The following is a 14666-nucleotide window of genomic DNA, read 5'->3' on the forward strand; positions in this document are numbered from 1 at the left end:
CTGCTTTTAATGTACGATAACCGCCATCATTTGCACACCTGCCCGGCTGACGATTGAATAAGCGAAACAAACAGCGCCCGGGACAGGGCAAACGTACACAGCCGGGTAAGGTGCACATTTTGTACGTAAATGAGCGGCTGTCATATTCGGTTGAAGATAAATGAGTCCATCGAATGCCAAGAAACAGAAGGGGACAAACTAATACGAACCCCCAACCATCCAGCAGTTTCCAAACCGTGCATGCCCCTTCCCGTCGAATTCAGCCCGTTCATGTGTACGTTTTTATGTGTGTGTGTTTTTATGTGCTTATTTTATCGCCCTCTGGTCTGGGGCAGGCTACATCTACAAAGGACCCGACATGGACGTACCGACAGCCCGGCCTGCGGGGGGATGGGTAAAGCTGTCCGGTTCCGGTTTGGCATTGCTCTAGTTCACCAGCGGGGCAGCTAGGTTCAGCAAATACGGCTTGGAATAGGTCATAAACATAATTCGCTCGGTGGATTGCGAAAGCGACAGCCGTGCCACACGCAATCCGAGCCGAGCTGTGGCGAGATAGCCAAAGATCTTAGACTAGCGATATCTAACCTCATACACACGGTCACAGACACACACATTGCGATCCGGAAGCGTGGGGCTCTGCTGGTGTTTTGATGTCGGTTTTGGAAAGGAGGACTCTGACAATCAGCCTCGATTTGTCGAAACCTTTTAATCAACCTCCCCCTGAACGCCCTGAACGGGCTGAAAGTCGTTAGGATTTGGAAAGACCTACAGAACGTAGCGTGACAATCATGCCATAGCAGCAGCCAAAACTCGCAACGACGCAAGACCTTGGCGACCTGTACAGTTGACGAGGCTCGAAAGATTCTCGTAACCGCAACAACAACCCGAAAGCGCTGGCAGCTTGCAGGTGCCCTGTCAGGCTCTTTCACTAAGCGCACCATACTAATGATGTGCTCTTTGGAGCGCACCCACGACTCCGATCCGACTCCGGCTATTATCCGGGGTCGCCCGGAGTTGTTTGGAGTCCGAGTCGTCCGGAGTCGGCCGTTGTCGACCGGAGTCGAAGACATTCGGAGTCGTCTACAGTCGATCGGAGTCAACTGGAAAAGGAGAGGATCGAAATCAACAGGAGCCATCCGATGCAATGTGCTTGTGATCAGGCATTAAATTTCGCAGTGTTTTTATTTCTTTCTGTTTGCGAGTACACTTCATACACAGGCCTTTGGCCGACTCTGGCCGACTTCGGACGACTACGACGACTCCGAATGACTCCAGATGACTCCGACTCCGGACGCATCCGGGCGAATCCGGGTGATTCCGGGTGACTCTGGACGACTCTGGAAGACTCCGGGTGACTCCGGGCGATTTCGGATGATTCCGGATGACTTCGGATGACTTTGGACGACTCTTTGTGACTTTGGGAAATTCCGGACGGTTCCGAACGACTGCAGAAAATGCGTTTGCGGACCTACCTACCAGAGTCAGTTCCAAAGTTATCGGAGTCGAATCGGAGTCGACTCCAGATTTTTGCCAACTTTACCCATCATTACACCATACCACGCGCCGTATCCAAAACGGCAGTGCGAGAGAAAGCAGACTGTTGCACCTAATCTACCAGACCGATTGGCCAGACAGTTGTGCGCCCGGGCACTACCTTACAAGGGATTTTCCTGCACTTAATGACGCACCAGTGTCAGCGCAGGGAGGGGGATTAATGATGGTGGATGCATCGCTTTGGTGAGTTCTTCCTGTGTGTTGCTGTTTGCAAGGGAAGCGGAAACAGTCTAAACGATCGCATTTAATTTTGTTACCATTTTATTACAGCTCTTCCGAAGTACGTAACAAAACTTACATTCACTCTTTCGCTCGCTTCCTCTCAATCGTGTGTCACTCTTGATAATTTATTTCCTGTCACCTTCTGCAGCTGTGTCTCATCTCGACAAAAGGCATCGGTACCTTAGTGTAATCGTTTTGACGGGTGTCGTTTGTTTTTTTTTTTTAGTTTTCTACTCCCTCCAACCCGAAGCGCAACTCACACTCGTGTTGCGCCATTTCCTTAAGCTAATACGCATTTGCTGTGTATGTGTTATCGCTCACGATACAAAACAAAAGCGACAAGAGGTTGTGTGTACTGTGCCGTGTCGATCTGCTGGTGCTGGTGGCTCCGATTTGGGCGTGTTTTTGGGCACACGGTGCACGGTGTTTGTGTATGTGTATGTATTATTGAACGACCAATAAAACAGATTTAACAGAGGTCTGTGGGTGCGCGTCGGTGTGGCTTAGTGTGTGCCTCTCTTTTAGTAGAAGAACTGCTTCCACGAGTCCTGCTTCTTGTGGCCACCGTTCCAGTAGCCGCGATGGCCGCTGTATCCGCCCTGCTGCTCCTGCTCGTCGTGCCCGTGCTGCGGCCCGTGGTGGTAGCCGTGACCGTGGTGCGGCGCACCGTGCGCATGGAACTCTACGCCGTGGTACTTGTTGTATGCGTACGCCTTGGCCGTCGTCGGGTAGGACTGGGTGGAGTACATGTGCGAGGTCGGCGTATCGTAGCCCTGCGTAAACTTGTGCACCTGGGGCGCCACGGTCGGCGCGAAGCTCAGCGACGGCGTGTACCCGCCGGACAGCGGCTGCGAGTAGGTCGTCGGCAGCAGCGTCGTGTCGGTGTTGTAGGTGGTCGACAGGTCGGCCGCATCGCCGCCAAACTTGGGCTGGATTGCGCCGAACTGGCCCGCCTGCACGTCACACACCGTGCCGGCGACGAGCGTCGACAGCGGGGCGGAGAAGATGCGGAAGTTCACATCGCTGTAGTCCAGGTCGGCAATCAGGAACACCGGCATCCGGTCGGAGATGACCCACACCGTCTCCTCGTCGTCAATCTTCACGTCCGCCGGGAAGACCAGCTCCACGTCGTCCCGGTCGACCACGCCGTGGTACTCCGGGCTGTACGGCAGCGACGAATGCCAGCAGCCGACCGCGTTCTGGTCGATCAGGTTGAACAGCTGCAGCCCAGTTTCGCTCATCACGCGCGACGTCGTGTGGCTGTTCGGTCCGCGCTCCTTCAGGTACTGGAAGTCGTGGAAGCTTTCCTCCACCTTCGTCTCGTCGCGCAGGATGCGCGTCGACACGGTGAACTCGCGGTGGCTGGCCAGCGGCGAGAAGTACAACGTGCGGAAGCCGTCAGCCTGCGGCGGCGTCAGCGACATGCCGAAGATGCCCTCCTCGCCCCACTGGAAGTTGAGCCCGGCGACGTTAAAGTCCCCGCGGAGCGGATCCGGGAAGAAGAAGCTGTGGGCGAAGCGCCACGATTTGTTCTGCTCGAACGAGTACACGATCAGCCCGTACCCGAGCTCGTCCGACATGTACGCGAACGTGTCGTCGCAGCTGCGTCCCATATCGATGGCAATGTTGGCGATGAACGTGTTGGCGTTGGTGTCCTCCGGGCGGAGCTCGTACCGGCGCAGCCGACGGTTCGTCTTCAGATCCCAAACGTTCAGCGCGTACGGGCAGAGTTGCTGCGTAGTGTTGCCGATGCCGACGGTACCGGTGTCGAGGGCCCACAGTCGACCGCACTTGTCCGCCTTGATGCGGTACACGGTGGACAGACCGTTGGCACAGTCGCCCGCCACGTTCGAGGACCAGTCCGGGTAGGGGATGAGGGCCGGCGAACCGGACGGTGTCTGGTTCATGTCAATGTAGTTAAGCGTCGAGGGGATACCTGAAGGGGGGAGGGAAAAATAGATAAGTTGTAAAAGATCAATGATTTAGGTGCGTGCGTCACTGCTGACATTGATCGCTGAAAGCATCCTGAAGCGCGCGTTTCTTGCAAGGCCACATAGCTCCAGGAACCTGTATCTCCAAACTATCTCTCCAAGCGCTGCTCAGGCATTCGCCCCAAAGCACCTTCAGCTCATCCAGTTTCACATCAGAAACTCAACCAACCATCAACTAATGGTTTATTCGGGTAGGTCTGGTGCGCAAGGTTTCCCTTTCCTCTTTTAGCCACCGTCATCGTCGCTAACTAGCTAATCCACTACTCACTTTCGAACCCTGACTCGCGGCAACCCGTGCGCGTCCTTGAACTTGGACACGCTCGCCTGAATGATTTCAGCGTGCGTTTTAGACGTCGTAGCTTGCCGAAAACGGAGCACATTATTAAATAAATCCTACCGTGAGGCTCTTGGATTTCGATTGCTGTTGCTGGCTGCTTAACATGCGTACACGCTCCAAAAAAACAACCATATGTGATGCAATCTTGAGCTGCTCAACCCGTCCCAGAAAGGGAACGTTCAAAAAGCACTTGCTTCGGATGTGTCAACCTTGCGGTGACCGAAGAGTAAAGCAGCGTATTAGGAGATTTTAGGCAGCAGTAGATACCACAATTCCGGTCCGGCCCACCATGTACCATGGCGTTTCGTGCCGTGGGTTTCAAGCGATTGCGGGAGGCGAAACCTATGCAAATCGTTTGCCCGGCGCGGCCCTCCGGCCCCAACCTGCCTAAGCCATCGCAGGCCTCCGCACGCTCGCAGAAAGCGCATTCGAAGCAATTTTTCATACTCCACCGTTTCGTTTTTCATTTTGACAGCTTGTTTGCACCGGGCACTGTACCGTGTGTGTGTGTACAAGTAGTGTCTATGTGGCATGCGGTTTCTGAGTTGTGAAGTACGCGGCGTGCCTCATTTCGACATTTCGACTGTATGTTTGCTTCCGCTTAGCTGCTCGTTCGGGTGGCCCTAATAACGCAAACCGTTTTCTTTTTTCTGCATTGGACGCTATTTATGACGCCACGACGTTTCACGGCACTAATCATATTAAGAAGGGCCTGTTAGACGGTCAGACAAAACTAATGTACCCAGCGTCACCAAACTGCTTGCGACAGAGCTGGACCGAATGTCCTAATATTGGCACCTGCTTTCAGCGCACTGCCAATCTGGTGGCTTGTTAGCAAACAGTGCGCGCCCGCGAGAAAGACGTGTGTGGCTCGGCTCAGAGGTTTGACAGATTGGCAGTCCCCCCCATTATACACTGTTGCAACCACGGCGCAGAAAAATTCGGTCACATTTCATGGCGCACGCGCTGTGACACCCCAAATGTCCACTGGACCGGGGACTACGCGAGGTCTTCACGCGCTAACGTTCATCTCCAAAAATCCGAAAGCCCGAGGAGTTGCAAACATCGTGGTGCGTTCTTCGGAACGCTTTACCCGGTAACGTCTAGAACGTGGCGTTGCGGGCCCCAACGATGTCCAACCGCAGATGTCCTAGTTAGGCAGCGGTGCGGTTGTTTACACGGTTACACGGTTTTGCGTAAGGATGGTTTTGCTCGCTCGGTGTTGTAAACGGTTGGCGCCTCCCCTGTGTGTTGCGTTGTGAGGAGGTTCGTCCGTGCAGCACGTAGCGCCGTGTTGCGACGAATCATTAAGGTGCGCTGCTCAAGTGAATGGGTAATCCACAAAAAAGGGCTTAACATGATAATATGCTGTTGTTTTTGCTGTCGATCTGCATGCGATCTAATTCTAACACATGTTTTGTTGGAATGACTGAAGCAGCCCAGTGGCATTATCGCACGACTCACGGACCTATTCGAAAGCGGTTAATAAGCTGCAAACAAGCACCTGTGGGATAAGCTTCTTTGCAAAAGAGCAAGTGAATCGACCATCTCACGTGTCTCATAGTCGTGAGATAGGAATTCTGGAACAGTGAGTGAGCGTAACTCACAATCTTCCCCGTCGTGAGTCCTTTGTTGCCACAACAAAACTAAAAAGGCTATGTTATGTAAATTGCTACCACAGTGTCCTTGAGTTCCGCGACAGACCAATTTAGTCGCCAGAAAACAAAATCAATACACTCTCCAATTAAGTGGAAAATTTATTCCAAAAGCTGTTACATGGACATAGCGGCATTTCTGACGTTTTGTTTATTCCTTTTATGTTTGGATTTGGCGAGATGGTTTGTGCGACCCAAGGTTGCGATTAATTGTGCCGGGGAACTATTAATATCATTGCTGAACCAATCACAACCAACCCAAGGAACGCTTTCCCTGCAGCGTACCCGAAAATATGTGGAAAGAGTATTCTTAAACGGTTGTTTATGGTGTCCGGGAAGACATGCTACCAATGCGAAAAGCAAAAAAATGCCTTTATACCATGTCCGCAATTTAAATATCTTTTCTACCTCGTGCGTTCTCAGAATGCCAAAAACTGGAATTATGGAGCCTGAATAGGGTAACCTACCGAACCCGAAAACAAATGCGTCAGCAGGTTGCAACGCCATCGGCCGAAAAAGATCGACCCACTGGAACCTGTTTCGTTTCCTCTTCACGCTTTCGCTCCCTCTATCTCTCTCTCTCTCTTCTCCTCTCTCTTTCTCTCTTCCTCTTCCGCTCAAACGCTAGTTTTGGGCCTTCCCGTTGACGTTGGCCGATGCGTCTTCCGATTTCGCTGACGCTTCAAACTGCTCCAAAACTGCTCTACATACGGACGGCAGTACGGCGGAAACAAACTTTTTTCTGTCGTTTTCGGTTAATGCACGAGCGTGGGCATGTGTGAGGCAAGCGATGGGTGTGAGCTCCGAAATCAATTTAAAAAAAAAACAACAACCCCAAACGATGCTCCAATCGACCTGTCGGAAAGCAGTTTTCAGCGACCGCAGTGACGTCGACCGATTCGGGTGTAGGAAATTAGTCTAAATTGATTATTTACACTGATCCGTTTCGGAGAGTGGAAATAAGAGAGCAGAAAAAACCTTTCCCCAGGATTGATTACACCGAGATGCGGTAACTGCGTGTCGGTGGCATCGTCATCACCAATAAATCAAAAGCACACGCCCCTATTAGCTTCTTCCATTAATTCATCTGCCGGTTGTTGCTGCTTTTTTTTTGCTTTATTCCTCACCCAGAGCAATCAAGTGAATTTCACCCATCAACAAAAACAGACAAACAAACTACGGGCTCCAATAAAACAACAAAAACAAAAAAGCGTGCTCGAAAACGCATCAAGCGAATCCAATCGTAACAGACGCAAGGCACCGCCGTAATCGACTCAAGCCGGAGCTGATATTAGAAACATGGTTGAAGATGAGTGTCGATTTGAGTTTCAGCGTGTACATTTTAACTTCAGTGACGAAATGGTAAGCGCTCAAATGACAAATCGCAGCCCATTAAGAAACATTAACAGAAACTGAATTCTGTAGGATCTGCAGAATGGCCTAAAAGCTAATTAAGGCTTTCAGTAAAAACAATATATCAGTTTGTTGCCATATTTAACCAAGTCAAACAAAAAATAAACCGTGCCATCGGCATGTCTTCACAGCTCCAAATTGTTTGTTGCACTATACGTCAACAGGTTTTTGTTGTTTTTTTTTTTTTTGAGACAGGGCAAACTGTTCAAGCATTTTTAAGAACAAGCATTTTTTGATGGTAGAATGTTGACGCCCAATATATCCGTTTGGGGACACCGAACCGGAAGAGTGAATTCTGGGCAACTAGGACGGAATAGCGCTCTATTCTCTTTTGCTTGGCGGCTTTTGTACGAACCGAAACGTTACACATAATCAACAACGATAAATCACACTTCCAGGACACACGTTACTTACCATCCTTCCATCTTGGTACCGAGACGAACAGCTTGTTCTCCCAGCGCTCGATACCGACCGGCAGACCGTTCGTGGGCACGTAGTCGCCCCGCGCCAGTGCCTGTTGCTTGAGGCGTTGATTGGGGAAGACAAAGTCCAGCTGCTGCCAGCTATAGCGCTCCTGGAGCTTCTGCGTTCCACTGACACTGCCGGCGGCCACTAGGCACGCTACCATCAGCAACATTCCACCGTACATCGTGTCCTTTTTGTTTAAACGTTTCTGTTTCTGATTGTGTGTTTGTTCGCTTCTGCCACTAAGGAACTTCTGTGCACAACTTGATCCCAAAAACTTGGCTTCGGGGTAGCTTCTCCGGATCTCACACACTGCTCGGCGCGCCACTTCACAACAACTGATGGTTGGTCGAGCTCCGGCACTGGGGTTATATCAACAACGTCCGGCGCGAAACGCTGCGCCAGTGACGAACCTCCCACCAAACGCCCCGTGAGGTCTCGCAGGCCTCCGGTCATCCAACCGAGCACGAACAAACGAGCGAGAGCGTAAAACGTGCGTGTGCATCGATCGAGCCGCGAGCGAGACGGACGAGCACGAGAACGTACCTAAGAGAACAAGAGCATCAGTCAGAGAAAGGGAGAGAGAGAGAGAGAGAACAAAAATAGATAGAGAGAGAGAAAGAGAACAAAAAGAGAGAAATCATTGCTTTTTGGGTCCTGGATGCTACTAAACGCAAGGTGCGCCTTATGATCCGTATCCAGGTAATGGCCCTCCGTTCAGCTGCAAAGGGCAGTGTATGTGGGTGAGACGCGGTAGGTCAATAAAATTCAGTAACTTCACATGAAGATTAAGACAGCCTGAGGACAGAAAAAGAGGAAATCGGGTAGTAACAGAGGTTGTGGGTGAGCTGAAAGGCGAGACAAACAATTTAGCGTCTTAATGAAGCTCAATTTTCGGGTGTAATCAACTTATTTCGATGTGTGAAGTTATTAAACCGGTGCTGACCAGTGGAGAGCAAACGGGTTTGGACGAATTTGAAGGTAAATTATGTTTAAAAGCATTTTAAAAGTCTGCTTAAGAGCCATTCATCACAGTTTAATGTACCATAAATCATTAAAATTAGCTCGTACTGGCATCATGTTGCTAAAAAGTCTCCAGAATGTTGAAAAAATATAGAATATCAACCCTTGATATGATTTCCATGGGATCTGAAGTTTAGTGTTACACAATGTAGATAACTGCACGGTTTCAGAGATTCCAGTGCCGCGAATGAATTTATCTTGTGAGTTTGAGATGACAACTTTGTAAACTTACTCCCAAGATGTCTAAAGGTTGATATCTCACTAACAATCTAGTGCAGCCGTGAAAGTTAAATGGAGCTGATTTCTACTCTCGGGATATTTTACTTCCAAGATATCCAACATTTTAACTAAGCATTTTTGTTTTGTTTAGATAAATCAAATCAAATAGCTTGAATATCAACAGAGGAACTTTTCAGCTAGTAAATATCTTGGAAACTTTAGTTAGCAAATATATCTTCGCGAAAAAAATGCAATCAAATTTGCAGCAACTTTCAAGCAGCAATAAGTTCCTAAATAAATAGCCACCCTTGCCGGCCCCTGATGCATATTAGCTGAAAATGAACTAAAACTCGACAAAAACAGCCGTACCTTGGGCGTTCAATTCGAAGGTGTGTAAGGTCTCATGTGCAATAATCCAACAATTTACACCGAATCCGGCCAGCATTAGATACGGTCGTCGCCATCCCTGCCAGTTACTGTCAGCTCACCTGTCGTTCTAATGGGTTAATTATGTTGCCCCCCGGCTCGCATATCGATTACCCCTGAGCGTCCAGCAACAGACATCAGTGTGTACATTAGGGACCGGTTTTCATGTTTACCCCGCGTTTTTTTCTTTTTCCTTTTTTTGTACCTCTCTAACCAAACCCGGCCGCCGCACATCCCAAAACCGCGGTGCACATCTTCCGAGGTAAAAGAGAAATTCCCAAAACCACACCCGGGACGGAGTTTCGCACGGGAAATACCTGCGCGATGGGTTTGGGAATTCCGCCGCGCACTGGTTTTTCTAAGCCCACCTTGACCTCTCGCATGCAAGGAAATCTGTCCGCCGGTCGGGTCTGCCAGAACGGCTGCCCCGGTGTGCATTCTAGCGCGTCATGTACATTGCCGCCGTCTAGTCTTGCGGGGTATGCGTTTGGGGCATTGTTGAAATGCTCCGACCGAAGGGCAGCGTGCCGTTTTCTCCGCTACAAGCACTGCTGCTGCTACCAACGATTTTCCGCCCGACCGGCGATTGAGTCTAGACGGCGCGGGAAAGAGGCTGCGCCAACATCCTTAACATTTCGACGCTCTGTTCGTTGGCGTTGGGATATGCCTGGGAAGGGGAATGGTGTGGTTGGGCGAGTAAAAATAAACCCTTGTGCGCGTGATGCGAGCGGGGTGGGATCGACAATAATCAGCAATAATCCTAATAACAAGTTCGATCGCTCGCACGCACTCACGAACTCTGCGATGCGGTGATCACGCGCAAGCTCAGGGACTAAGCGCTGTGCGAAGGATCGAGGCGGTGACGCCATCCGTTTGGTGTTCCTTTCCCAATGCCCTCGATTGCTTATCGAGATTCTGACAGGCACAGAAACAGCCGCAGTCTCCTTTCTTTCTCAAACACGATTTAAATGCCTCCGCGTGAGTGTGTGAGTGCTGTATTATTAATGCATACAATTTGTGCAGAAAATTGGCTTCACTTCTGGAAAGGTGTGCAAATGAGATCATTGCCGCGATACGCTGGGGAGTGTAACGCACACCTTCTCCAATAGAGCATTTATAATAAACGAGGGGGAGGTGGACAGTATTATCTTCGGCTGGACGCAGTCTCAAGAAATAAAAAAGACACACACACCCGTTAATTTCGCGAAACTCCTCGTCCCACCTCCAACAGCCTTCGATTCCAAAAGAATCGATTGCCTTCCCTCTCTTGCCTATGGCGAGACTTCGCCAGCGCGAAGGTGAATGTCACAAATTTTTATGTTTCCAATTTTTATGTGCGCCTCCCCTCGTCAACCACACACAAGTTCCTAGGCAAACCGGCGAAGGGCTCTAGGGTGCTGGGCCTAAGGTTGGTTGCGACGTTCATATGTTTCACCATCCGCACACACATATCCCTAAATTGGTTAAGCCGGTTGACGAAAACACGATCATATCACACGCATTATTCGTGAGCTGTTGCTGTACACAAGGTAAGTCTTTAGGTCGTTAATGGTCTCCCGCTGGTAGCAAGGCACTTCGTCACACACCGTTATATGGTGCCTAACCGGAAGGCCCGGGCCCGAGAACGCTCGTTCTCGTTCGAGGACGGGTGAGAACTTCGTGGTACCTTCGACGCGGCGGTGTACCAATTCGAGGGACCTACCTGCCGCAATTATCTTGCGTCTCGGAGGTAAGCATTTCTATGATGAGGTGTCGCTGTGTTTCACGTTGTGCGACGACAATTAGCTGTCGCTAGGCAATCGCATTGTCGTTTGGGGTAATTTGAAACCATTTCCACCAAACCCACCAAGCATCTCCTATCCCCCTCGCGTTTTCATTTGAGAAGGTAGGCTTTGTAACTGCGTAAGTGGTTGCGGTGCCATGACCAGGATTTGGAGGTGTAAGAGCACACGTTGGTTTGCCTGTTGCGCGAAGTACGCAAACAAAACAAAAAAACAGCGTCCAAGAGAAGGTGTTCAAACGGGCCTGTCTTCAAATTGTTAATTACCGATTCATTAGCAATGCGCGCAGAATGTTGCCTCCACTTGCTGCAGTACGCGCAAGATATTATCTATGTCAGCTTGCGGGGTCTTCTTAATTCTGTGACAGGGTTTTTTTTGTTTTGCTATCCCGCGAAGCACATGGAGAAAGTTTCAAATCAGGTTTTTTATTCATGAAAACCAGAGCACATGACATCATGAGCTCGATACGTTGCGCTTCGTTTTTTTTAAAGCGCCCAACAGTCTGTGGATACGTCTTACAGACCTTACAGATAAACTTTTTTGAGCTTCTGGCGCCTTATACATGTATTCATTGATTTTAATGTTATGAAAAAATACATGTAATTGCAATCAAGCATTAGAGACAAGCTCCGGATCAAATGTGAGCAATTTTTGTTAAAAGATTTTTTCTTCTCCTTCATTCCTTTCCCTTGTTCTTCTTCGCAAGTTTCGTTACCTGTATTCCACCAGCGGCATCAGTCAGTGAGGCGGGTCAGGAGCTTCGGCGGTGGCAAAGCGTAACCTCAAAAAGTGTCTTCGACTCGCTGACATCGAGCCCAAAGACACGCTGGTGCGTTTAATTATGCACGCGTCCCCGCTCGCCACTCCGTCTCGCCCGGCCGGCGATACACACCAAAGCGTGCCGAAATCGAATTATTTTCCACCCGACCATTTTGCGCCTGCTTGCTATGGCACATTTGTTTCATTCGCCTTCCGACCACCCCTGACCCTGTGTGCAAATCTCCCGATTTCGATCGATCGGCTAATATCGATGTAATCGATAATCTGCCGTAAGTGATGCGCACGCACACTCCAGCGGTCCATCTCCACACCCCGCCAGCCATCGTCGACGAGTATCGGCTCATGGTTTTGCGCGGCTTCAAATAAAGCTAATTGGCGAGCCGCTCCGCCAGCTGATTTCAACAATTATCGTCCGTTTTTCCGTTTCTCAAAACGCCTTTTTTGGAGGTTTCCAAATGTGTGCGGCCCCGGCTAACCTTTCCAAGCGAGATCGCGACGCCCGGGCACAAGAACCGAAATACTGTTCCACCAAAATGGTGGAAATTAAAGGAAATCGGACAAACCGTGTGCTTGGAGGTTTTACTTCCGCCGAGCCAATTACACCGCCCTACCTCGATCCCCACGTCACCCTGACGTCACACACACCCGCTTGTGTTCGGTGGTAGGGCACTGTCCAAGTTCCGCGTTGTTGTTCTAGGTCTAGGCGTCTAAGGCTCAAGATCATCGCTGGACGCGACCCCTGAAGGTCCGGCGGCGGCGGCGGCGGCGGTTGCGGCAGCAGCGGTATGTTCCTTTTGCGGATCCAGCTAACCAGTGAACCGTTGATTAGTGGTGCATGCACCTTGGTTGGCAAGAACATGCCAGCAAGAACAAGCTGTCAGGGGCAACAAACCACCGCTTACTGTTTTTGTTGTTCTTTTATTGTGAAGAAGAGCATGTTGTCTGGTGGAAGGAAAACTAGGCTTTCGTGTGGCGCACTGACATCCTGACTGTTCAAGTACGTTTATGACTCAGTGCAGCCAGAAGCTACATTTTATGGTGATTGTAAAAATATTCACACATCTTGGGAGACTAGATATGAACGCAGAGCTAAACTCATTTAAAAATAATTTATTATCTACGTTTTTTTAATTGACCCTTTTGGCATACTAATGAGAATAGATAACCAAACTGGCAAAGGTAGTGGTATACTTTAAGCTTTGGCTTCAGATACTCTCAGTTCAAGTGTATCAGACAGTATCTGAACCGTGAACTGATTAAATATAAAGCTATGTAGTGAGATTAATTTAAAAAAAAAACAATCAGTATTGCTATTAAAAGTGTCCCCACCAACCTCTATCGCATAATGCTGTGGGCATACTAATGACACCACAGCACGGCACATCGAAAGGAAGGTTAATAATGACATCCAACATGAGCCTCGCTTGCCTTCTCCCACCAAGAGTGTCTCCTACACGTTTAGTTTATCGCTCTTCACGTTTAGCGGTTTGCTGTAAAACACTAATTTAAATAATTTGCACTACATAGATGTTTTATTTCTTTATGCGACTGGTGTTCCACCCTACAGCTAAGCTCGGTCAAGCGACTAAGCTTCTTTAGCTTTCGAGAACATTCTCAAGGCCACTGGCAAGAGTACGTTTAGCGAGGTTTCGATAAACAGGTTGTATGAGGTTATGTTTTCAAGGAAAAGCTTCAGCGGTTTATTATGTCGGCACACATAACCGTCCCCTCTTTTGTATAGCAGAAGCTAATCAAAAAGAAAGTAAACAACTGTTATCTTCGCCTGAACGATGATACCTATAGCAAAGGAGGGAAATAGATGATGACACGTCGAGACGAAAGAAAACAGATAATAAAAAGCAAGCTAATTAACTACCTCATTAATTTGCGTAACGCAGCTAAAAGATATTAGATTGTCCTGAATTCGGTAACAAATGTTTTTTACCAGAAGACACCCTATTTGGAAGTCACAAAAAAGGGTGGCGAAATGCATAATTTATATTTAGAAGACCTCTGGGCGCCACTTCCGACTCTTCAGATGAGGCAAAATTCCCATTGCCAGCTTTCTGGTGTACGCAACCCAGCAACATCTGGTGTACGAAAGGCATCACCAACATCCTGGAAATAAATCAGCAAAAGTTCTAAGAAGCGGATAAGATCGCGCCAAACTTTCTCTTTTCCGTGATGCGTAGATGTTCTGCTTCGCTCGCAGCACTAACAGCGAGCATAATTGTACTCAAATCTACCCACTCCAATCAGCTAGAAACTACTACTGCCCTGTCCCTGTCCAATTTTCGATGTCCGAGCATAACCTTCAGTTCGTATAGCTCCGCGCGCAGCAAATCATTAATCTTGCGCGTACCGGCGCCCAGTACCTACCAAAAATTGCCCATTTCCGTGCGTTTCCTACCAAAACCGTTAAGAACTTCAACATTGTGCTTGGTGTTTTGAGTGTGTTTTTTGTGGTTCGGTTTGTCCTTTGTTTCTGTGTCAGCCGGATGGAATTTTCGTACCTTTGTCGGGTAAACTAATTCTTTCCCTTTAGCGGAGCGCATTAAAATTACTTCTCGTGTGCGTTTAAACCAATGACGCAATCGCTCGAGCACAAAAACAGCTGTAGTTTTTGTTCCTCCCCGCCCCTTTTGTGTACGTCTTGAATGGTGTCCCATTGTCGGTGAAAGGTTTCGTTTGCTGAGGGACCACACGGTAAGGTGGTGCGCTTTGGAAATAGATCAATAATGTTGTCTTGTTCGTGATTTTTATAGCACTGCGCACGCACTCGGGACGGTCGGCTACGGTT

The 14666-nt window shown here is 49.1% G+C and overlaps 1 protein-coding gene across 1 annotated transcript; it reads right to left on the reverse strand.

Annotated features, from left to right (window-relative positions):
* Positions 1 to 1797: 1797 nt before the first annotated feature.
* LOC120954953 (protein yellow) lies at positions 1798 to 8014 on the reverse strand. The gene is made up of 2 exons (XM_040375330.2): positions 7587 to 8014; positions 1798 to 3712 (listed from the first exon to the last, which is right to left on the reverse strand). Exons 1-2 carry the CDS (start codon positions 7819 to 7821, stop codon positions 2298 to 2300), a joined length of 1650 nt encoding a protein of 549 aa, XP_040231264.1. The 5' UTR covers positions 7822 to 8014; the 3' UTR covers positions 1798 to 2297.
* Positions 8015 to 14666: the final 6652 nt, after the last annotated feature.

This window comes from Anopheles coluzzii, chromosome X (assembly GCF_943734685.1).
Source record: "Anopheles coluzzii chromosome X, AcolN3, whole genome shotgun sequence".
Taxonomy (NCBI): domain Eukaryota; kingdom Metazoa; phylum Arthropoda; class Insecta; order Diptera; family Culicidae; genus Anopheles; species Anopheles coluzzii.

What these genes read in the sequence shown, in the direction of transcription:
- LOC120954953 (XM_040375330.2), bottom strand. Translation starts at nt 7,821, where the DNA reads ATGTACGGTGGAATGTTGCTGATGGTAGCGTGCCTAGTGGCCGCCGGC. An exon ending in GGTACCAAGATGGAAGGATG is followed by an intron (nt 3,713 to 7,586) that starts GTAAGTAACGTG and finishes TCCCCCCTTCAG; the next exon opens with GTATCCCCTCGACGCTTAAC.